This window comes from Cololabis saira, chromosome 20 (assembly GCF_033807715.1).
Source record: "Cololabis saira isolate AMF1-May2022 chromosome 20, fColSai1.1, whole genome shotgun sequence".
Lineage (NCBI taxonomy): Eukaryota > Metazoa > Chordata > Actinopteri > Beloniformes > Belonidae > Cololabis > Cololabis saira.
Window position 1 is genome coordinate 8,530,684 of NC_084606.1, and position 24,041 is coordinate 8,554,724.

General features: G+C 43.9%; 2 protein-coding genes across 4 annotated transcripts; both read right to left on the reverse strand.

Moving 5' to 3' along the window:
- Nucleotides 1–8,789: 8,789 nt before the first annotated feature.
- On the reverse strand, nucleotides 8,790–11,764 carry LOC133420330 (tripartite motif-containing protein 16-like). Its single transcript, XM_061710010.1, has 2 exons — nucleotides 11,102–11,764; nucleotides 8,790–9,785 (listed from the first exon to the last, which is right to left on the reverse strand). Exons 1-2 carry the CDS (start codon nucleotides 11,762–11,764, stop codon nucleotides 8,790–8,792), a joined length of 1,659 nt encoding a protein of 552 aa, XP_061565994.1.
- A 7,093-nt stretch (nucleotides 11,765–18,857) lies between these two features.
- LOC133420724 (butyrophilin-like protein 2) lies at nucleotides 18,858–23,955 on the reverse strand. 3 transcript variants are annotated; one of them, XM_061710505.1, is made up of 3 exons: nucleotides 23,869–23,955; nucleotides 23,195–23,557; nucleotides 18,858–19,224 (listed from the first exon to the last, which is right to left on the reverse strand). In XM_061710505.1, exons 1-3 carry the CDS (start codon nucleotides 23,915–23,917, stop codon nucleotides 19,031–19,033), a joined length of 606 nt encoding a protein of 201 aa, XP_061566489.1. In that variant the 5' UTR covers nucleotides 23,918–23,955; the 3' UTR covers nucleotides 18,858–19,030. The 3 variants fall into 3 exon arrangements, with proteins under 3 accessions (XP_061566489.1, XP_061566488.1, XP_061566491.1); XM_061710504.1 differs by having other exon boundaries at nucleotides 18,858–19,227; XM_061710507.1 differs by having other exon boundaries at nucleotides 18,858–19,227; nucleotides 23,195–23,554; nucleotides 23,869–23,919.
- Nucleotides 23,956–24,041: the final 86 nt, after the last annotated feature.

Sequence of the window (24,041 nt, forward strand, 5' to 3'; positions counted from 1 at the left end):
CAATCTGAACCTGAGCAGTGTTTTGTTGTTGGACTTCTGTGCTAGTCACGGTTTGTCCATAACGAACACCATGTTCAAGCATACGGGTGTCCATCAGTGCACGTGGCACCAGGACACCCTAGGCCGGAGGTCAATGATCGACTTTGTTGTCATTTCATCTGACCTTCGGCCGCATGTCTTGGACACTCGGGTGAAGAGAGGGGCTGAGCTGTCAACTGATCACCACCTGGTGGTGAGTTGGGTGCGCTGGCAGAGGAGGAGGAAGTTGGACAGACCGGGCAGACCCAAACGGATTGTGAGGGTCTGTTGGGAACGTCTGGCCGAGCCCTCTGTCAGGGACATCTTCAACTCCCACCTCCGAGAGAACTTCTCTCAGATCCCGGGGGAGGCCGGGGACATCGAGTCCGAGTGGACCATGTTCTCTGCCTCCATTGTCAACGCTCGAAGTTGTGGTCGCCAGGTCTCCGGTGCCTGTCGTGGCGGCAAACCTAGAACCCGGTGGTGGACACCGGAAGTACAGGATGCCGTCAGACTGAAGAAGGAGTCCTAACGGGCTCTGTTATCCTGTGGGACTCCTGATGCAGTACATGGGTACCGGCAGGCCAAGCAGGCCGCGGCTCGGGCGGTCCTGGAGGCAAAAACTCGGGTCTGGGAGGAGTTTGGTGAGGCCATGGAGGAAGACTTTCGGTCGGCCTCGAGGAAATTCTGGCGACCATTTGGCGCCTCAGAAGGGGGAAGCAGTACTCTGCCGGCACGGTTTATGGTGCGGGTGGGGAGCTGTTGACCTCGACTGGGGACATCGTCAGATGGTGGAAGGAATACCGTATTTTCACGACCATTCGGCGCACCGTGTGAAAAGGCGCTCCCTCAGTTTTGTGTGTCGTTTTTGGATTTTAAAACACACATACGGCGCACCGACCAGAAAAGGCGCAGTCTACACAGATGGAGCTGTACACACGCGCGCCGCAAAACACACACGCGCTGCAGAACACACACACACAAGTGTGCTTATTTAAAAATAGATCGGGAGCAAAACTTAGTTTGATATTTTATTTCACCTTTCACATCAATCAAACCCTTCAAAGTCTTATAATAATAATGCATTTAACTTGTAACGCACTTTCCATTCAATGAATCTCAAAGTGCTACACTTAGACCATTATTCATTCATACACATTCTCACTGGTGGTGGTAAGCTACATTTTGTAGCCACAGCTGCCCTGGGGCAGACTGACAGAAGCGTGGCTGCCATTCCGCGCCAAACGGCCCCTCCGACCACCACCAACATTCATACACATTCATACACGGCAAGCTGGGTAAGGTGTCTTGCCCAAGGACACTACGACAGTAACTGGGATGGAGCGGAATTCGAACCGCCGACCTCCGGATCATTGGACGACCCGATCTACCACCTGAGCTACTGCCGCCCCGTCTTCATCTTCAAGTCTTCATCTTCTGTTTCCGCATTAAAGAATTAAAAAAAAAACACCGGGTCGCCGCACATAAACCTGTCTCAGCCACTCGATCATCTCTTCATCCATCCAGCCCTTTTCATTTGCCTTTATAATGACTCCGGCTGGAAAAGTCTCTTTAGGCAACGTTTTTCTTTTAAAAATCACCATCGGCGGCCGTTTCTGTCCATCAGCGTGGCAGGCAAGCACAACAGTAAATAAACTTTTCATACCCCGTTGTTCGGATCCCGATCGCGGTGGACCCGGTCCGCTCCCCCGCGGTGGTCCCGCCGGTCCGCTCCCCCGCGGTCGTCCCGGATCCCGGTCCGGTCCGTTCCCCCGCGGTGGACCCGGTCCGCTCCCCCGCGGTGGACCGCGATGTGGAACATGAGCGGCACCTCGTCCATGTCGGTGATGTGTCGGCTGCAGAATGAGCGGAAGCTCTCCATCTTTTCCATATAATCCGCCGGGCGCTGCTGCTGCGCTGGCACCGTTTCATGAAGCGAAAGCACCAGGACGGACCTCCATGAAAATGTTAAATTTTCCTTTCTTCCGCCAGCGCTACTGCTTTCAGTCGGACACAGCCGCAACTCACGGGTGCTTCACACGCCCCCTTCTCCCTTTACCGTTCTCATGGTGGCTCCGCCTCACATTACCGTAATTTAGGTAATAGATACGGCGCACCGTTTCATAGGACGCGCGGCACATTTTAGAAAAAAATGGTTTTATGTGCGCCTTATGGTCGTGAAAATACGGTACTTCAAGGATCTCCTCAACCCGACTGACATGCCTTCCACTGAGGAAGCAGAGAGTGGGGACTCTGGGGCGTGCTCATCCATCACCCGGGCCGAGGTCACTGAGGTGTTTCATAAGCTCCTCAGTGGCATCGGGGGTTGATGAGATTCGAGTACCTCAAGTCTCTGGATGTCGTAGGGCTGTCTTGGTTGACACGCCTCTGCAACATTGCATGGAGGAAGGGGACAGTACCGCTGGAGTGGCAAACCGGGGTGGTGGTCCCTCTTTTTAAAAAGGGGGACCAGAGAGTGTGCTCCAACTATAGGGGGATCACACTTCTCAGCCTCCCCGGGAAAGTCTACGCCAGGGTACTGGAGAGGAGAATACGGCCGATAGTTGAACCTCGGATTCAGGAGGAATAATGCGGTTTTTGTCCCGGTCGCGGAACACTGGACCAGCTCTACACCCTCCGCAGGGTGCTCGAGGGTTCATGGGAATTTGCCCAACTAGTCTACATGTGTTTTGTGGATCTGGAGAAGGCATTTGACCGTGTCCCTCGTGCCATTCTGTGGGGGGTGCTCGGTGAGTATGGAGTCCGGGGCCCTCTATTAAGGGCTGTCGGGTCTCTATATGATCGGAGCAGGAGTCTGGTTCGCATTGCCGGCAGTAGATCAGACTTGTTCCCGGTGCATGTTGGACTCCGGCAGGGCTGCCCTTTGTCACCGGTTCTGTTCATAATTTTTATGGACAGGATTTCTAGGCGCAGCCAGGGGCCAGAGGGGATCCGGTTTGGGAACCTCAGGATTTCATCTCTGCTTTTTGCAGATGATGTTTTCCTGTTGGCTTCATCAGACCAGGACCTTCAGCATGTGCTGGGGCGGTTTGAGGCCGAGTGCGACACAGCAGGGATGAGAATCAGCACCTCCAAAACCGAGGCCATGGTTCTCCACCGGGAAAGGGTGGCGTGCCTTCTCCAGGTGGGTGGAGAAGCCCTGCCTCAGGTGGAGGAGTTCAAAAATCTCGGGGTCTTGTTCACGAGTGAGGGAACGATGGAGCGGGAGATTGACAGACGGATCGGTGCAGCGTCCACAGTTATGCGGTCGATGTACCGGACTGTCGTGGTGAAGAAGGAGCTGAATCGAAAGGTGAAGCTCTCGATTTACCGGTCAATCTACGCACCAACCATCACTTATGGTCAGGAACTTTGGGTAGTGACCGAAAGGACGAGATCGCGGATACAAGCGGCCGAGATGAGTTTCCTCCGCAGGGTGGCTGGACGCTCCCTTAGCGATAGGGTGAGGAGCTCGGAGTCGAGCCGCTGCTCCTTCACATTGAGAGGAGTCAGCTGAGGTGGCTTGGACATCTGCACCGGATGCCTCCTGGACGCTTCCCTAGGGAGGTGTTCCAGGCATGTCCCTCCGGGAGGAGACACGGGGGGAAGACCCAGGACACGCTGGAGAGACTATGTCTCTCGGCTGGCCTGGGAACGCCTCGGACTCCCCTCGGAAGAGCTGGAGGAAGTGTCTGGGGTGAAGGAAGTCTGGGCATCTCTGTTGAGACTGCTGCCCCGCGACCCGGGAACGGATAAGCGGCGGACAATGCATGGATGGATGGTCATTGTGGCTGATAATAAGAGCTCTGACAGCTCTGATACCACACTCACATTTTAGAGTTTCAAATCAGGTCCTTTACTAGTTTAAAAGTACAAAAACTACAGAAATTTTTCAACATTCTCGTCTCTTTCCCTCTCTGTCTCCTCAGCATCAACAATTGTGAAGGTGACACAGAACTTCTATCAGACAAAGGAGAACCACAACATCACCCTGGAGTGGACCTTCACCCCCAAACATGAACCCTCCTCTGGCTTCCTTGATATCTACTGTCACTTCAGAAAACATCTGAAGATCTTAGTTGTCTTTAAAATGTCTGATGGTGTTAAGAACTTGAAGCATCAAGACGAACAGTTTGCAGGACGAGTCCAGAGCAACAGAGATGCTCTGAGAGAGGGACGACTAAGACTCCTCATCTCCAGACTCACGACTGAGGATTCAGGATGGTACTGGTGTGAAGCGTTCACAATGTCTGGATGGGACTCTGCCAGCTGTCAACTCCACGTCTCTGGTAAGTCCTCAGTTGTGAGTTAGAACAGAGCAAATGTAGTAACATCAGGACTAATTTAATTTATATATAATATAATATAATGAGGAGGAGAGTTCACGGCTGCTGCATCCTGGAACTGGATCAGTACCACGGTTCTGGAGAAGCAGCGACTCTGAACTCTCCTTTATCTGATAGTCAGGTGGTGGTGGGGAGTTGAAGCAACCTGGAAGTCAACAGGACACTCCTGCACTAACAGTCCTTTTATAAATACACTTTTTGTACTCTCCCAATGTTAAACTGATCTGGTTGATCAGGATCAATACCATCACTGAAGACTGCAGTGATTCAGGATCAATATCTGAAGACTGCAGTGATTCAGGATCAATACCATCACTGGAGACTGCAGTGATTCAGGATCAATATCTGAAGACTGCAGTGATTCAGGATCAATACCATCACTGAAGACTGCAGTGATGGTATTGATCCTGAGTGAATAGTAGTGACGTTGCTCCCCCTGGTGGCTGAAGGTGAATAAAACAGTGACGGCGGCTCTTGGAATGATTTCTTTGACTTTACAAACAATTACTCTCAAGTTGAAACAGTTCCATCATGAATTGTGGCCAAGAGCAAGTTTAGAAACATAGTTTTACTTCTTTTTTTTTTTTTTTCAGCGACCAGATCCTACGATGGAGCAGGAAATGGAGGATTAATTACATTAGGAGTTGTTGCAGCAGCTGCACTTCTGATTTATTGTGTTACAGTTTTAGTGAAGAAAAGGAGAAGAATATGTGCTGTTGTGTCTCAGAGAATCAACCATCAAGGAGTTGTATGCAGGTTTCTGATGAATCACAACTCGATTACTTGAGTCACTAAACTGAGCGACTGCAGGACTCCTCCTTCAACCTCTGATTGGAGGACAAGAAAACTAACATAACATAACACAACACAACACAACACAACACAACACAACACAACACAACACAATACATCACATCACATCACATCACATCACATCACATGCCATAGTCCGGAATTTGGGGGAAGACCCAAATTCAGGAGATCCAGAGTTAAATAATTATTTGATCAATAACTACAACTGATCATTTGTAGAATTATTGATCAAATAAAACCTGCAGGTCTGTGACGGATGTTACCTGCTCATCTGGACAAACCTTTGATCTCCTCAGCTCTGACTTCACTAAAGTATTTAGCAACATTATTATCATGATATTTACTGATTAACTTGGACGTTTACAAGCTTCCTGTTAGTCATCACAACCATCATCATCATCATCATCATCATCATCATCATCCTCATCATCATCATCATCTAGGTTCAAATAAAATCTAAACCTCAATGCGATAATAAAATGTTCAAAAGCCTCACCTTTAGTCTTAAACTCCCGAGCTGGAAATCAGAAAAGCCAGTTGTGTTAGTGGTAGTGTACCGCCCCTGCTGGTCATTATCTAGAGTTTCTGTCTGAATTTTCAGATTTCCTATCTGGTTTATTGATCAGTACAGATAAAGTCATCATAGTGGGTGACTTTAAAGGGGACCTATTATGGCATCTAATACCTATTTTAAACAGGCCTTGAATGTTTTAAAAACAAGCTTTTGATTGTTTTTGCTAAATGAATTAGAAATTCAGCCTCTAAACCATGTCTTTATCATCTCATTCTCTAACCTCATTATCTATGTGGGATTCTGAGTAGGCGGGGCTATGATAATGAGGCTCTATGCTGATTGGCTGCCTGAATGACGCGATACACCGCTACGAAAAAATGTCAAAATCAAGTCCATTGCTTTATTTTCTATTGGACTGTCCTAACTGGCCGCGAGCGACGCTGCGACGCTGCGCAGCTCGATGCGACGCGCCATTTTAAGCTGAACATTTCTCGGACGTCCTGCTTCTATTTTTTTTTCTTGTCGCTCGCGTTGAAAGCCGGTTGAAAGCGCTGTAGGAAACGGTCATGGATGAGGAACGGCTGATCCAGTTAGTTGAAATGAGAAGTTATCTCTATGATACCTCCTCATTTCACTACAAAAACCTCAATAAAGTGGCAGCTGGCTGGAGGGAGATGGACAGGGAGCTGGAAGTTTCTGACCGTTATTTTTGTGTGTTTTGTCAGGATGCTGAGCAGACGTTAATTTACCGTTAGCTTCTGTTAATGTACTCTAGCTACTGTTAAACCATTGAGGGAGGATAGTTAACAAGTTCAGCACAATAATATGGCCTGTTAGAGTTGAACAACGATTAATAACAGAACTGCATATTAACGGTTTCAGTGTGGATAGAGAGCATCCAGGACACAGGGTTATAGTTGTGGGTGTGGTTTGCATTTTGGTTACCTAACGACGGGAGCAGAATCTGAACGGCTCGTAGATCCACATCACACTGGACGGATCATCCGGGCGGCTGTACAGACACTGCAGAATTTGGTTGCTTTCCTCCTTCTCTGAGTTGGCAGGCTGAGGGGAGACCACTTTATATATGTTAAAGCAAGAGAAAACCTGTTTTTCATAATAGGTCCACTTTAACATTCATATGGATGTTGAAAGCGATAATCTTCTAATCATCATCATCATCATCATCATCATCATCATCATCATCATCATGTGGTGGGGTGAAGCACTGGGGCTGTTGGGAGGTGTTGTGGGGGATGGTTGCAGGACTGTCCCGTTGTCTTTCAAAGCAGCAGTAGAACTGCTTAAACACATAATGTTGTTGTTCTACAGAGCAACCATTGAATCTATTATTCGTTATGGTATTGCAACTTGGTTTGGTAATTTGACCATTAAATCTAGATCACAACTCCAGAATTTGATTAAAAGGGCAGGAAAAATAATCGGTCTGCTGCCCCCATCCTCTCTCCAGCAGATTTTTGAGCAGACAGTGATGAAGCAAGGCCAAAAAGTCACTGCTGACCCAAACCACATCCTGTATAAGGAGTATGTGTTAATGCCTTCAGGCACAACATTCAGGCAACCCATGTGTAAATTGAACAGGTATACATTTTCATTTGTCCCACTATCAATCAAATTACTGAACAGTAGGAGATGAACTGTGTGTGCCTGTGTGTGTGTGTGTGTGTGTGTGTGTGTGTGTGTGTGTGTGTGTCTGTGCGTGTGTGTGATTGGGAGTGACGTGAGGAAAGAAATGTGCAATAATGTGTAGGTTTCTCTTGTGTAGGTCAGTGCAATAATGTGGACATTTGTGCAATATGTTCAGTCGGGCTCTGCAATAATGTGTAGGTTTCTTTTGTGTAGGTTTGCAATAATGTGTAGGTTCTCTTGCGTAGGTCATCTGTGCAATAAGTTCAGTCGGCCTCTGTGCATCATTTTTTCTTCTACTCAGGGGTATTGTGTAATAGGTTTTCTGGGAACTGGGTGTGGGAACTGATGTGGGTTAACTATAGTGTGGTTTGATTGTATGTGTGGGTAAAGTCTTCGGGGTTGTGTTTCTATGTTTGTTGGAGTGTGATTGTCGCCTGTGCCTCTTGTGTCCAAGACAAATTTCTCCTAAGGGAGACAATAAAGATTCATCTTATCTTCACTCGTTCAGGTCGTTGGCTAGGCGTCGGTCGTTGATGGAGGGGGTTTAGGCTTGTAGTTGGGGGTCTGCCTGAGCCCTTTCCAGACAGACGCAGAGTCGTTGGCTGAGAACTGGTGCTGGAGCTTCTCCAGGACAGTCATTTAACCTCCTTCACTGACTACGTTTACATGCAGTCAAAATTCGGGTTACGGTCAATATTCCAGTTACTGAAACATTGGGAATAATCTGTTTCCATGCGTGAGCAAACAGGGTTATCCCTGTATACATGGTAATTAATCATTTGGGATATCTGGATCAAACCAGCGATGCACGGAGAACGTCATGATGCAATTCCCGTCATTTCCGCTTCTTCTTCTTCTGTATCCAAATCCAAAACAACAACAGCGTTTCTCCATGTTTATAAGAACTTCCTGGACTCAAAAGAGCAAGATTCCTTGCGAAAAGAACATGCGCAGAACAAATTCCTGTTCCTTGTGATGGGGATATCCCGTTAGGCGTTTACATGACCAAATATTCAGGTTAGAAAAGGAGTAACCCAGGGGTCATATTAAATTAGAGGTTATTAAAAACCGGAATATGAGCAAATTCCAGTTATTCAAAGGGGTTATTGTTTACATGGCCGTGCAAAACCAGGTTATTGTTAATATTCGGGTTAGAAAAGGGTTATTGACTGCAAGTAAACGTAGTCACTGTTATTCTGTGACAATGAGACTGAGGTTCAAAGGCAAAATAAGCAGCTTTATTCATCTTTAACGGTCATAAATTTTCAGTTTGTTGACACGTTAAAAAAAAAAAACACAATTAAAGTCACTTTGGGTGAAAAAATAATCCTGGGCAGAGAAAACCTCCACGGAGACACAGGAAGGAGCCACCAAAACAAACTCAAACATAAAGATGAACTGAAACTAAAATCCACATGTTGAGCAGCTGTTTCTGGAATAACTTCCGTCTACTTCAACTTCATGACCTCAACAGAGGCTCCACGATATGAAAGCCAGAGTCCAGCGTGGAGCGGCTGGGTGAAGGTGGTCTGGACTCTGTGGAGGAGGGTCATGGTCTCAGAGACGCTGTAGAAGGACAGAAGACCAGCTCCGTGGTCCAGGTACACTCCAACTCTGGAGGAAGGAGGACCTGAAACAGGAGTTTTAATGTTGTTGTACCGCAGTGTGTAACCGTCTGTGTAACATTGTAACGCCCAAGATTCCTGGTTGTATCCAAACCCACAACCTTGCAGGTTCCCCGCTCTGCTGATGTTCTTGTACGCCACTGCAACACAAACTGCTTCTCCCCTCACCTCCACCTCCCAGTAACACCGTCCACTCATACTCTGCTTACTCAGCACTTGCCACCAATTAGTGAATCTGCCTGGATTATCACAATAAGACAGTTCTTTTTTCATTAAAGTCACTTTTCTGTTGGCATCAGATATAAACAGATGTTTGTGAGCTGTGTTTGGATCCAGAGTGATGTCTTGAGAATATTTCAAGAATCCATCTCTGGTCTTTGGTTCTGGTTCCGACAGTAAAACATCTACTTCAGCCAGTGAGATGTTTGTCCACGTCTCTCTCAGAAGGTCCTGTAGTTTCTCTCTGGTCTCTGACACAGCTGCTGTCACGTCCTCAAAGTACCTGAGAGGACGAATCTGGATGCTGGATGAGAGTGTGGACCCACTGAGGGGTGACGGTGAGGGGTAGTTGTGGAGGAACTGGTTGTGGTCCTCTGTGTGTGAGAGCTTCTCCAGCTCAGCTTCTCTCCTCTTCAGGTCAGTGATCTCCTGCTGCAGTTTCTCCTGAAGATCTTTGACTCGACTCACTTCATGTTCCTGATGGGATCTGACCTGCTGCTTCACATCAGAGCTGCTTTTCTGGAGGAGACGGATCACCTCGTTGAAAGTCTTCTCACTGTCCTCCACTGCTTTATCAGCAGAGACATTGATGTCCTCCACCTGTATAAACAACACCAATATGGATTTAGGAAACATCATTCTACAGAAATGGCTATACTTCAATTGGTTGATAAAATTCACACTGCAATCAATAATAATGAATACGCTTTGGGAATCTTTCTTGATTTATCCAAAGCGTTTCTGTTAATTTTGAAATTGTTCTTCAAAAATTATTACACTATGGATTTGCTGGAATCACTCATGTGTGGCTTTTCAATTATATTCATAACCATCAGCAATGTGTTATCATTGATGGTAAATCATCAGAGAATCAGAAAATGTGGGGTCCCCCAGGGGTCTATACTCGGGCCCCTGTTATTTTAGATTTATATAAATGATTTGGCCGCAGCCTTGTCCTCCTTGTTTCCTGTACTTTCTGCCGATGATACAAACTTATTTATTTCACATAATGATTTTTCATCTCTAATGGGAAAGGGTAACCATGATTTACAAAACATTTCAAAATGGTTTAAACTATCACTGAATATAAAAATAAAAAAATAAAATTTTATTATATTTACATAAAAAAATTAAATATATTGTAAATCTAACAGCAGTCTGTCTATAGGAGATGACCCGCTCACTCAGGTTACATCAACAACCTTCCTTGGTGTAATTATCCATGACAGTTTAAGCTGGAGAAACCACATCAACCATGTCTGTAAAAAAATATCTAAATCTATCTACTTCTTTTTTTTACTTTGTCTTTGTTTTTAGCCTGCAATCATGTATTCTGCATGTTTTAAATCTTTGTACAATCTTTTGCTGTATTTTACAGGTAGAGGCCTCGTATTTAAGCCCCTTGGTCTTTTTGCCTCAGCCGAGCTTATTACCAATCTCTTTTTTACATTTGTATGTTATTTGTTTTGTTTTTTAATTTTGTGTGTACTGCTGTTTGCGGGGGGTAACTCGACAAATTATCCTAGCAATCTGCTGGTTTTGTGTGTACTGCTGTTTGCGGGGGGGTAACTTGGCAAATTATCCTAGCAAACTGGCAGCTTTGTGGATGTCTTCTATGTAAATGCTTGCTTTTTGCTAATAAATGTATTGATATCTTATAGCAAAGGCGAGGTGTGTGTGTGTGATTCATTTTGGTACAGCCGACCACTCCTAGAACCTAATTGAGATTTCTCCCAAAACAGCATGTTTTAAATCTTTGTACAATATTTTGCTGTATTTTACAGGTAGAGGCCTCGTATTTAAGCCCCTCTGGCTTTTTGCCTCAGCCGAGCTTATTACCAATCTCTTTTTTACATTTGTATGTTACTTGTTCTGTTTTTATACAGTGCTGAATAAATAAATCAAATCAAAATCACCTCCTGCTGAAGCAGCTCCACGTCTTTCTCTCGGTCCTGGATTCTCTGCTGGATTTGTTGTCGACTCACCTCCAGCTCCTTCTGCTTTTCACATCTTTCTGCTGCAGCTGCAACTGTTTCATGACCTTTATGTTCATCCATTGCACACAGATAACAGATACTCTGCTGATCGGTACGACAGAAGATCTTCATCACCTCATGGTGGAGAGAGCAGAGTTTCTCCTGGAGCTTCTTGGAGGGATCCACCAGCTGGTGTTTTTGAAAAGCAGGAGCATCATAGTGAGGTTGGAGATGTTTCTCACAGTAAGAGGCCAGACAGACCAGACAGGACTGGACAGCTTTCACCTTCCTCCCAGTGCAGACATCACAGGTCACATCTTCAGGTCCAGCATAGCAGAGATCAGCTTGGAGTCCAGTCTTCTTCATCTCCTCCACTAACTCTGCTAACATGCTGTTTCTCACCAGGACGGGTCTGGGCGTGAAGGTCTTCCTGCACAGAGGACAGCTGTGGGTTCCCCTCCCATCCTCTCCATCCCAGTGGGTTTTAATACAGTCCATGCAGTAGTTGTGTCCACAGGGAATCGTCCCCGGATCCTTCAGTAGATCCAGACAGATGGAACAACACATCATTTCTCCGTCCACTTCAACTCTTTTCTCCGACATTTCTCCTCAAAAAGTTCGTTTTAGTTCAGAGAGCTGCGAGTCCGTCAGTCCGCTTTACCGCACTGGGCTCGAACCCGCGACCTGCGGGGTTTATAAGCGCCGCGCCGTCACCGGAAGTGACGTCACGTATTTTCTTCTCCCGCTGCAAGTTCCCGCCAAAATTCAAACTTTTCTCGTCGTAAATTACAAATAAATTAACTGATATGTTGTTGTCGCATGAAAGACTCACTTTATTTCATGGTAGTTATAGTTTCATTGTCTACACTTAAAAAAAGAAAATTAAAACCAAAGATATTTCTACAGTTCTGGTTCTGTAAAAAAATCCCCTTTTTAAAACCAGACAAAATTTACAAGCAGTTTCCAAAAGCCTTTGAACCTTTAGCAGTTAAATAATAGTGATGGGACGATGATACCTCAAGGAGTGTATTGACACACTAAACAAACTGTGTCGGCACTGTATTGATACTGTGTTGGTCACCCAATAGCGACCCCTGCAGTAGTTATAAAATCATTGCAGGTAAAGAAATTCATTGTTTGTGTAAATGCTAAAACTGAGTTGGTATGTAAAATATAGCAAATTAGAGTAAAAATTCAGAGTTACAATTTTTTAACTTATGTGCACATTGTCAACTTAACTGTTAAATGGACATGGACTCTGGACACAGTGCAGGTGGTGGGAGAGAGGAGGATGATGGCTAAACTGTCATCCATGATGGAGGACTCCCGCCCCATGAAGGACCATCATATACCAGTTTACTGTTTATAATGTGTTATTATTACTGTGTGATTACTATTTCTATTGATGCCTCTTGTTTTTTGCCATATCCCCTTTGCTGCTGTAAACTGCAGATTTCCCCTCCGTGGGACTATTAAAGGATTATCTTATCTTATCTTAAATCATATGAAATAAAAGACAAAAAACTGATTAGTTCATGGATTTTTATTCAGAAACAAACGTTTTTGGAGTGTCTTTGCTCCAAGGCGATTTCTTCTCTTGCACACCAGCTCCCCAGCCTTGGAAAATACAATAACATAAAAAGTTAATTTATCTAAAAAAAATTCAAACCTCTTACCAGAAACTTCACTTGTTAAAAAAAATAGACACCCTATCTCATGATTACGAGATCAGGATCAGTCTCATATTTACATGATAACATGAATAAAGCAACTGTAAGGCTCTTTAACTGACTATCATATGTATAACAGGTCATTCACTTGATAAACTGATAAAGTGAGTGCAATGCGTCACCGTAATAAATAGTATATAAAGGAGAAAAAGATTTACCTTGTTTGGCGTCACCAGATCAAAATTATTCCACACCGAGAGAAACCAACGAGAACGATCCATAATAAGTGAATGAGTAAATGGACCCTGAGTTTATTAATAAAGTCTATCTATCTATCTATCTATCTATCTATCTATCTATCTATCTATCTATCTATCTATCTATCTATCTATCTATCTATCTATCTATCTATCTATCTATCTATCTATCTATCTATCTATCTATCTATCTATCTATCTATCTATCTATCTATCTATCTATCTATCTATCTAATAAAGCAAAACTCCATTCAACAAACCCACGACATGTTGATACAGTTTGTTTGCTTATAAACACACTTTGGCGCGGCACCATGGATGTATTATATAACTGGATACCGGATCGAAAATGGCCGCCCATTCATTTCAATGGAGTTTGCTCACCCAGCGCATCCGCCGAAAAAATTTCTGACTTCCTGGTTTACTTCCTGGTACACGGGCCCATAGAGCATGCGCAGTTGAGTCACCTCCCATGATGCTCTGGGGCCTCCCATCATGCCCCGGGGCAATGTGAACGAGCGCTGCGCGCTCTGGACAAGCGCTGCGCGCTCATGAGTCCTTCAGACCGGTAATGATAGATGTACACAATGAAATTAGGGATTTATAGGGCAAATCAACCGATGCTGTTCTCAAAGTCATGGTTATAGACTACATGGTTCATTTGTGTGTTTTTTTTAATTAAAGATAAAACGAGTCATTTTTATTTAAGATGAGACACCCCAGGTTAATAGGCTAAAATAGGGTAAAAATGTAAATAGCAGGTATCACCATGAAACTTCCCAAGTTTATTACTTACATTAAGACAAATATTTTTTGTATTACAAGTTTTGTCAAGTATTATGTTTAAATATGTCAAATATTATGTTTAAATGTGGTTAATTTACTGCGTTACACAGAGGCTACGCCGTAGGCTCCGCGGCTCCGCGCCCCCTACGGCGTAGGAGCCGCGGAGCCGCGGACTGCCCACTGCCCACTGCCCTGCGGGCACTGCCCGGCTTCGCAGTGCCCGCGGAGCTGCGGAGGTGCAGCTTCCCCGGGAGCACTGTCATAAAATAAGCTGAGGATTAAGGGTTAAGATGATGTTAAACACATGACATCTAAAACTCCACGGCACCGTCGCAACAACTACGACACATCTCTCTCCCTGCACATTTGCTCAAACCTGATGGAGGTCAGTTTTATTGTGAGGTGGGGATCTCACGCCACAAGCTCATTTTGTTAATATTGACCCTCATTTAGTCCCGTGCAGGGCGCTGCCTCCAAATGAAAGAGCAACAGAAGAATACATATTTGAAGTGCGTTAGGTGTGTGTGTGCAGGAGGATCTCAGTGGAAACACCCACACCTGCGCCTCCGCGGAGCCGCAGATGATCTACAGGATCATTAGAATGCTTATGAATGTGGTCGAAAACGCAGATCTTCGGTTATGTGTGGATGCAAATGTTTTTATAAACGGAGGGGGGGAAATATTCGTTTTTAAAAATACCCGGCTACGTGTGGACAGGGTCTTAGACTTGTGTTATTCCTGCCTGATATCTTATTTTCACAAACCATACACCGTTGGCTACAACGGAAATGTTTAAGTACAAGAATGACAAACCATTATTATTCTTGCTATTAAACATTTCTGTTTGGTGCAAATTGGCAATGCAATGTGTTTCTGAGTGATTATTCCGCCGAACGGCTTAGTTTCAGCCATCCTCGTTCCCGAGACACACATGACCGCGCTTTGCGAGTGCACGGCACAGCCGTGACGTCACGCCCAGAAAGAGACTTTTCTTTGACTTTTCTGGCCGTTATAAAACATTTTTGACGGATATAAAGTCCATGACTTAAAAATATAGAATACAAAGATTAGTAATTGGTGGTGATTACAGCTGGAGGTGTCCTGTGAACAGTTTTAGAGGCTTCTCTTTTACTATTGCGGTCTATGGGAAAAAAGCTTGCTGCGCAGGCCCCCAGTCTCGCGCTCAGCAGGCACGCCGATTTTTTCCAGTGGCCAGCCGCGGTACTGCAACAAAAAATCCCATGGGGCCCAGAAAGCTTTTTTCCCATAGACCGCAATAGTAAAAGAGAAGCCTCTAAAACTGTTCACAGGACACCTCCAGCTGTAATCACCGGCAATTACTAATCTTTGTATTCTATATTTTTAAGTCATGGACTTTATATCCGTCAAAAATGTTTTATAACGGCCAGAAAAGTCAAAGAAAAGTCTCTTTCTGGGCGTGACGTCACGGCTTTGTCCGTGCACTCGCAAAGCGCGGTCGTGTGTGTCTCGGGAACGAGCATGGCTGAATCTAAACCGTTCGGCGGAATAATCACTCCGAAAAGTGGAAAACACGGCTCAAAGGTGTGTTTTTGTGGTCTCTTAATTTTTTTTTCCATGACAAAAGACATTGGGTTTATAATAAAACCTCAGTAAACGAGGGGGAGCTGCTCTGATCAGTGTTGAGCAGCAGCTGAGCAGGAGACCCTCTGTCATTCATTGAGCTGGAGCTGCGCGCTATGGCACAGAGCTCAGGTGGGACGCTCAGGTCACACTCGGTCTAAACGCCCTGACCAGGGGGATCACAGACGGAAATGTTTAATAGCAAGAATAATAATGGTTTGTCATTCTTGTACTTAGACATTTCCGTTGTAGCCAACGGTGTATGGTTTGTGAAAATAAGATATCAGGCAGGAATAACACTTAATGTGAGCCCAGAAGCTGTAAAAGAATCAGAGAAAATGCAAAGTTAATTACGCCTAACATTCGGACTGCACGATCATTAATAGACAAAAAGATTTACCCAAAGGTATATAGATAAATAGCATATGACAGCTTGTGTTATTGTGGGGAATCCCATGTGTTTTTTTGTTTGTTTGTTTTTATAAAGATGACTCGTTTTATCCTTACTCAAAAAAATCAAACTCCACAAATTAACCACATTTAAACATAATATTTGACATATTTAAACATAATACTTGACAAAACTTGTAATACAAAAAATATTTGTCTTAATGTAAGTAATAAACTTGGGAAGTTTCATGGTGATACCTGCTATTTACATTTTTACCCTATTTTAGCCTATTAACCTGGGGTGTCTCATCTTAAATAAAAATGACTCGTTTTATCTTTAATTAAAAAAAAACACAGTTTGAGAACAGCATCGGTTGATTTGCCCTATAAATCCCTAATTTCATTGTGTACATCTATCATTACCGGTCTGAAGGACTCATGAGCGCGCAGCGCTTGTCCAGAGCGCGCAGCGCTCGTTCACATTGCCCCGGGGCATGATGGGAGGCCCCAGAGCATCATGGGAGGTGACTCAACTGCGCATGCTCTATGGGCCCGTGTACCAGGAAGTAAACCAGGAAGTCAGAAATTTTTTCGGCGGATGCGCTGGGTGAGCAAACTCCATTGAAATGAATGGGCGGCCATTTTCGATCCGGTATCCAGTTATATAATACATCCATGGGCCTGCGCGGCACATCCAAACGATACAGTTCCTGTATCGGTCACGTGACTTTTTCTTAAAGCAATACACGCACCGATACGAGGTTTCCCTCTTGAGCTCTCGGCACAGTGCTGATGCACCAGTGCCGCTCGTCCCATCACTATTAAATAAACCTCACAGACCAACACAACATAGATAACATCAAATGTTGAAATGAAGTAATATACAAAGTAAAGTTGTAAATAAACGGTAAACATTAATTAAATGTTAATAATAATACTATATAAAACGTAAATATAATAATCTGGGGTCTGAATGAGAGAAATCGAATTAATTCATTTTCAGATTTGAAGCCTTTTACGGTGTTTCAATAAATAGCAAGTTCTTTTAAAACATATTAGGAAATATGGGGAACCATTCATTAATTTACACCTTTAAATAATTATATATTTAAATAAAATATATTTATCCAAAAGTATGAAATTATTCAACAGAAATTCCAGTTTTGAGTTCTTTGTAAAGGTGAAAAATTTGATAATATTATAGTTTAAAGTTGACAGCAAAAAATTATGTTCCCATCGGTGGTAAAATACTTCCCAAAATAAAGCAGAAACAATTGAAGAAAATAAAGTTGTCTCTGAGTTTGGATTCCACTTTTACTAGTGTTGCTTCCACTTTTACTACTTTTATATCCATTTAGATCAATACTGAGCTTAAGGTGCATTAATTCTTTATATTGGCAGATGTGGTTCATTGTTTTGAAGAGCACGTCTTCAGCTTTTGATTAAATGGTAAATTTCAGGTGGTTCCATCTTGTTCTCTTGGAGGATAGAAGCTGCAGCAGAATATCTTTCCAACATCAATCTTCTTTTCAAAGACAAGGGGAAGAGCAGTGGAGAGGAACATCATGGCCGTGAAAGAGCCGACAAGTGTTTAGTGAACTGGGGGTTCTGATGGGACGGTGTGGGCCAGCAGGAGATGGTGTCGTCCTATTGTGTTGGTGGGAGGTGTGAAGGAGGTTCTTTCAGACCGGCAGGAGAAGCAGTTCAGCTCATCTGCAGTTGAATGCTCTCTAAAGGGGGGGTTCTCCTGTAGATGGTGATGTACTGGAGGTCTCTCTAGACCAACGAGGGCTCGTTAACTGAGCTATTTCTCAGTTTCTTGCAGCTCCTGAACTGACGGGATCTCCTTTGTGGGGCTGGTTCTGTCCTGCTTGTACTGGACCTCGTCTCCACTTTCCACATACTTTAACGCTTACTTGTAACAGAGTTCTTTAATGGTCTGATTTTGGTACTTTTACTCAAGAACTCTTCAAAACTACCCTGATATATTTGGTCAAACGCTTGTAGGACAGTAGTTTGTTTGGTTCTGTGTCTTTAATAATCGCTAGCTTTTACAGACATATTCATGGAAGCACAAACAGATAATAAAGCAAGTGTGACATAAATACAGCATAAACTAACAGCCTGAGAGTCATAAACATGAGGATGAGCAGCAGGATCCTGCAGACCATCTTCTCCCTGTGAGGGACACAGAGCTGGAGAGTCACGATGAGACCAAAGTTCAGACTTTCCAGCTCCGAGAACCAACATCTAGTCTGACTGGAGAGACTTAGTCTCCCTCTAGTGGACACAAGGAGACACTGCTGCTTCCGTCTCCTGTTGTTTCTCTGTTCATGGAGACTCTGCTCTGGACCAGTTTGATAAAACACTTTGTCATGAAGCACTTTTAGATGTTCATTTGTATATTTAATCCATATCAGGTCAAAGATAAATAATAAAAGAGGTTCTGCATTAAAATATGTGTTTTCCTTTATGTTTTCAACCCAGTTCAGTTCAGTTCAATCAGCTGGTGCCAGAACAACCAGTCTGGTGTTTATTAGTTGGTAAAGGAAATAAACTTGTAACTGTCTTTTATTCACTTAAATGCTCACATGGAGAAACTAAGTACAGACCATAATAACCCCAGGTATATTTGGCCATTGTTGTCAGCAGATCTGTCATCTTGTAACCCGGCGGTTCTTTATTTCACCTGAACAGTAAAATACTGACGAGTGAAAATAATATTTATACACGACTAGTAACAACTTCCTCTGATGATCAAATTCAAATAAAAGGGATTTTTTTAACACATATCTCTAAAATATGTCACATCTGAATTTTATATTTTGATATTGAAATAAGTTCTATTTAACACACAAGAAACTGATATTAAAAATCATGGAAAATGTTCAAAATGAAGAACCAGAAATTACGTTTTGTGATTGTTTAACAAAATTATTAACTTATTACTTAAAGTCTTAAAGATGTTAGATTTATTTTTATTTATCCCATAAGGAGGTTTGTCTTCACTGACATTGCATTTCATCAACACCAACAATAAATAAGTAAAATGTACATTTCATTAAAACATCAACAGTAAAGAAGGTTCCTGGTACAGGCCGTCCAAGTGATCAGATGGAGGAAGAAAGTCCTGCAGTCGGTTTGAGACTCCAATCATAAACTTCTCATGATTCAAGAGAAACTTCTCCTTCGTCTGAGACGAAGAACGTCACTTTTTTCCTCCTTTTCTTAATTAAACCTATAAAACAAATAACCACAATAGCTGATGTAACTACTCCCATTCCAACGTAGAAACTCGTCTTCTCCTGAGGTTCTTGTTCTGGGACCATCGTTGGTGTCTGAGGTGGAAGATCAGCAGCTGCTGAAAAGGAAGTCACAATAAAATTCTCATGTTTTCCAATCGGTTCATGTCCAGAATTAATGAGACAACTGCTTCAAGTTGAACTGGAAAAATCAGGCCAATTTCATCTTTGTGAGTGTACAAAAAGTGGATTAAAAGGGCGGCTGGTGCAGGATTGTCCTTCCTGTTTTAACTCTGTTGGATTTACTAGCAGTGTTGGGGTAGTTACTCGAAAAAAGTAATCCATTACATATTACTAGTTACTTTAAAAAAAAGTAATCCCTTACACTACTTAGTTACTGGTTGCTGAAAGTAACTAGTTACATTACTAGTTACATTACTTTTGGATTACTCCGCAATATCACCTGAGCTGCACCATAACTCGATTGCCAATGAACAACATGTACAGGACTGTCTCAGAAAATTAGAATATTGTGATTTTCTGTAATGCAATTACAAAAACAAAAATGTCATACATTCTGGATTCATTACAAATCAACTGAAATATTGCAAGCCTTTTATTATTTTAATATTGCTGATCATGGTTTACAACTTAAGAAAACTCAAATATCCTATCTCAAAAAAATTGAATATTCTGGTAATCTTAATCTTAAACTGTAAACCATAATCAGCAATATTAAAATAATAAAATGCTTGCAATATTTCAGTTGATTTGTAATGAATCCAGAATGTATGACATTTTTGTTTTTTTAATTGCATAACAGAAAATAAAGAACTTTATCACAATATTCTAATTTTCTGAGACAGTCCTGTAGTTGGAACTTTATTACTGCAGTGCCCAGATCAGCACCAGAAGTCCCGTAAACTCCCGTAAAATCCCTTAAGATCACGTTAAAGGCTGATTTATGGTTCTGCGTTACACCAACGCAGAACTTACGGCGTAGGGTATGCGGCGACGCCGTAGGCACTGCGTCGATTTAACGCGGAACCATAAATCAGCCTCAAGTCAGACAAGTGTTGCAGCCATGGATCTGTTGCAGCGCAACGCGTGAAGACTCATGAAAGGCAAGTTTGATTTTCTTTTCTGTTCTCCCGTTCTACATGTAGTTGAAAAGCTTAAAGTAACTAAAGTAACGTATTTTTTCTTGTCTTAGAGTAACTATAACGGGATTACCCAAATGACAACTGTAACGCGTTACATTACTGCGTTACTGGCGAATGTAATCTCGTTACAGTAACGCGTTACTTTGTAACGTGTTACACCCAACACTGTTTACTAGTGTCACCGTGAGGACAGTTTTTTACATTTTTAGTGGATTGATATGGAGATTATGGTGTTCCGCAGGGTTCAGTGCTAGGGCCAATCTTGTTCAGTTTATACATGCAGCCGTTGGGAAGTATAATCCAGAATCACGGCATACACTTTCATTGTTATGCTGATGATACGCAGCTCTACTTGTCTATGAAGCCGGATGAAACAGAACCGTTAGTTAAACTTCAGGCATGTCTTAGGGACATCAAGGACTGGATGTCCAGAAATTTCCTGCTTCTAAATTCAGATAAAACAGAGGTTATCATTCTTGGTCCAGAGCATCTTAGGAAGGGATTAGATGGTGTTGCGATGGCTTCCAGTGCAACTGTGAGAAACCTTGGTGTTATTTTCGATCAGGATTTGTCGTTTAAACCCGTGATTCCCAACCCCCGGTCCCCGGACCGGTACCGGTCCGTAGAGGCGTTGCTACCGGGCCGTGGAATGGCTTGTGTTCCGATCATAATTAGGGCTGCAACGATTCGTTGACGTTGTCGACAAAAAGTGATAATCAAAATTGTCGGCAATTGTCACCAGACGTTTTTTTCCCAATGGAGTGAGGCATCTCACTTCACTTCACCTCATACAATCTGCGTACAGCCGCGCTGCACGGCAGGGTCTCAGCGCAGCTTTTTTTTTTTTTTTGTGTCTCAGCAGCTGCGGGTAAGAAAACTTGGCACTGGCGGTTCTAGGATTTTTCTGAAACAGGGGCCATTATGGGGCCCAATGTAACCTTCAGGGGCCAACAGTATTAAGCCCCTTTCACATAGAGGGCGCAAAGCGGCGACCGCCGCCGGCTTTCCCATTCATTGTGTATGTGCTACCGCGGCACAAGAGTGGACCGCTCTGCTGGTGAGCTTGGCGGCGCGCGAGAGGCCACCTGCCACGGGCGTTTCACCTGCCTGCCTACTTCTGCTGGTCCTTGGCACAAAAAAGGTTGGGAACCCCTGGTTTAAACCATATGTCAATCAGGTTTGTAAAATAGCCTTTTTCCATCTCCGTAATATTGCAAAGATTAGGAAAATCCTCTCGCAGAGTGATGCAGAAAAACTAGTTCATGCGTTTGTATCTTCTAGACTAGATTACTGTAATGTGTTGTTAGCAGGATGTCCAAGTAATTTGCTGAATAGGCTCCAGCTGATCCAAAATGCAGCAGCACGAGTACTGACAGGAATCAGCAGGAGAGACCACGTCTCTCCAGTGTTGGCGTCGCTCCATTGGTTACCCGTAAAATTCAGAATCCAATTTAAAATGTTATTACTTGCGTATAAAGCCCAAAACGGCTTAGCTCCGCATTATTTGCAAGACCTGATAGTGCCTTATGTTCCTGTCAGAGCTCTCCGTTCTCAGAGTGCAGGTTTACTCGTAGTTCCTAGAGTATCTAAATGTAGATTTGGAGGGCGGGCGTTCTGCTATCAGGCACCACTACTATGGAACCAACTTCCAATCTGGGTTAAGGAGGCTGACACCACCTCCACCTTTAAAACTAAACTTAAAACATTTCTGTTTAGTAAAGCCTATAGTTAGTGTTTAGTAAACCTCTAGCTGGTGTTGGTAAATCTCTAGGTAGTGTAAACTTTAGTGTGTCAGAGTCGCTCCTGTAGTTTCTTGTGCTGGCCCCCCCTTCTCCTCCCTTTTCTCTCTTTTGTCCATGTTGCAGCATCCTTTGCCGGACACCGGAACCTGCAGGTGGTCGTGGGTGGCTTGTAGCTTGCATTACGGAGCACAAGTCTTTCCCTGACCCTGCACCCCAAACTGGGACTTGCTGATTGGGCCGGAGCTTCGGGAGCTGCATGCTGGCCTGCGGTCCCCACCCCTGGTCATCCCGTTGCTGGCCCCCCTTCTCCTCCCTTTTCTCTCTTTTGTCCTGCAGGTGGTCGTGGGTGGCTTGTAGCTTGCATTACGGAGCACAAGTCTTTCCCTGACCCTGCACCCCAACCTGGGACTTGCTGATTGGGCCGGAGCTTCGGGAGCTGCATGCTGACCTGCGGTCCCCACCCCTGGTCATCCCGTTGCTGGCCCCCCCTTCTCCTCCCTTTTCTCTCTTTTGTCCTGCAGGTGGTCGTGGGTGGCTTGTAGCTTGCATTACGGAGCACAAGTCTTTCCCTGACCCTGCACCCCAAACTGGGACTTGCTGATTGGGCCGGAGCTTCGGGAGCTGCGTGCTGGCCTGCGGTCCCCACCCCTGGTCATCCCGTTGCTGCTTCCACCTGCCTGCTGTGCTGTTGCCGTCCCTGACCCACCAGTCTGGCCCTCGGCAGGAGGGTCCCCCCTTACGAGCCTGGTCCTGCTCAAGGTTTCTTCCCTCCTAAAGGGGAGTTTTTCCTTGCCACTGTTTGGCTTTAGGTTTTTCTCCCACTAGGGGAGTTTTTTACCTGCCATTGTTTATGTAATAACTGCTCGGGGGTCATGTTCTGGGTATGGGCCTCTGTAAAGCTTCTAGAGACAACTCTGTTGTATTAGACGCTATATAAATAAAATTGAATTGAATTGAATTGAATTCAAAAAGACCTTTTTATCCACTTTTTGTACACTCACATAGTTAAACTAGGGGCTCTATCAGAGGATCCACTTCTATTAAGAAACTTCCTGACACTCACACATTACATAACACACAGTGGTGAATGTTGGTTCCAGTGTCTCAGGTCCACTTTCAGACCACAGTCAGTCCAACAGTGAGAATCATCTGTTTCATCAACTTCTGATGAGAGGACTTACCAGAGACGAGTACTTCACAGCTGGCAGACCCCCATCCAGACTCTGTGTCCAGTCTACACCAGTACTGTCCTGAGTCCTCAGTCCTGAGTCTGGACATGTGGAGTCTTAGTCGTCCCTCTCTCAGAGCATCTCTGTCGCTCTGGACTCGTCCTGAAAACTGTTCATCGTGATAAAAGGTCATCTCAACTCCGTTCACCACATGAAACAGGACTAAGGGTCTGAGATAAGTTCTGAGTTCACAGTAGATGTCAGGAGGTCTGGAGGAGGTTCCAGGTTTGGGGGTGAAGGTCCACTCCAGGGTGATGTTGTGGTTCTCCTCTGTCTGATAGGAGCTCTGTGTCACATTCACTACAATTGTTGCTGCTGAGGAGACGGAGAGGGAAAGAGAGGAGGATGTTGACACAATTCTGTAGTTTTTGTACGTTTAAACCAGTAAAGGACCTGATGTGAAACTCTAAAATGTGAGTGTGGTATCAGAGCTGTCAGAGCTCTTATTATCAGCCACAATGACATATTTGGAAAAAAACAAAATTTTCTTAAATTATAACTTGATTCTATAGATAAAAATGAAGTAATAAACTAAACATAGATATAAGGACCAGGATCTCTGAGTCATGGATCTGTTAGTGATGTTAAAGTGTGTTTAAGTTAATAAAGTGAAGGTCTAAACTGACCACAGACATGTGATGTGAGGATGATGAGCAGCAGGATCCTGCAGATCATCTTCTCCCTGTGAGGGACACAGAGCTGGAGATTCACAAAACATGTCAGAACTTCATCATTTCTCTCACTTTGAATGAGACATTGAACCCAAACGGAAACAGATGAACTTCATATAATTACAATC

Bases quoted from the DNA above. Each gene is read 5' to 3' on its own strand.
- LOC133420724 (XM_061710504.1), bottom strand. From the start codon at position 23,917: ATGATCTGCAGGATCCTGCTGCTCATCATCCTCACATCACATGTCTGT. The intron at 23,558-23,868 runs GTCAGTTTAGAC...CCGTCTCCTCAG, and splicing joins CCTCACATCACATGTCTGTG to CAGCAACAATTGTAGTGAAT. The intron at 19,228-23,194 runs GTAAGTCCTCTC...CTTCCTTTTCAG, and splicing joins CTGTGAAGTACTCGTCTCTG to CAGCTGCTGATCTTCCACCT.
- LOC133420330 (XM_061710010.1), bottom strand. From the start codon at position 11,764: ATGTCGGAGAAAAGAGTTGAAGTGGACGGAGAAATGATGTGTTGTTCC. The intron at 9,786-11,101 runs GTGATTTTGATT...TTGTTTATACAG, and splicing joins TGGAGCTGCTTCAGCAGGAG to GTGGAGGACATCAATGTCTC.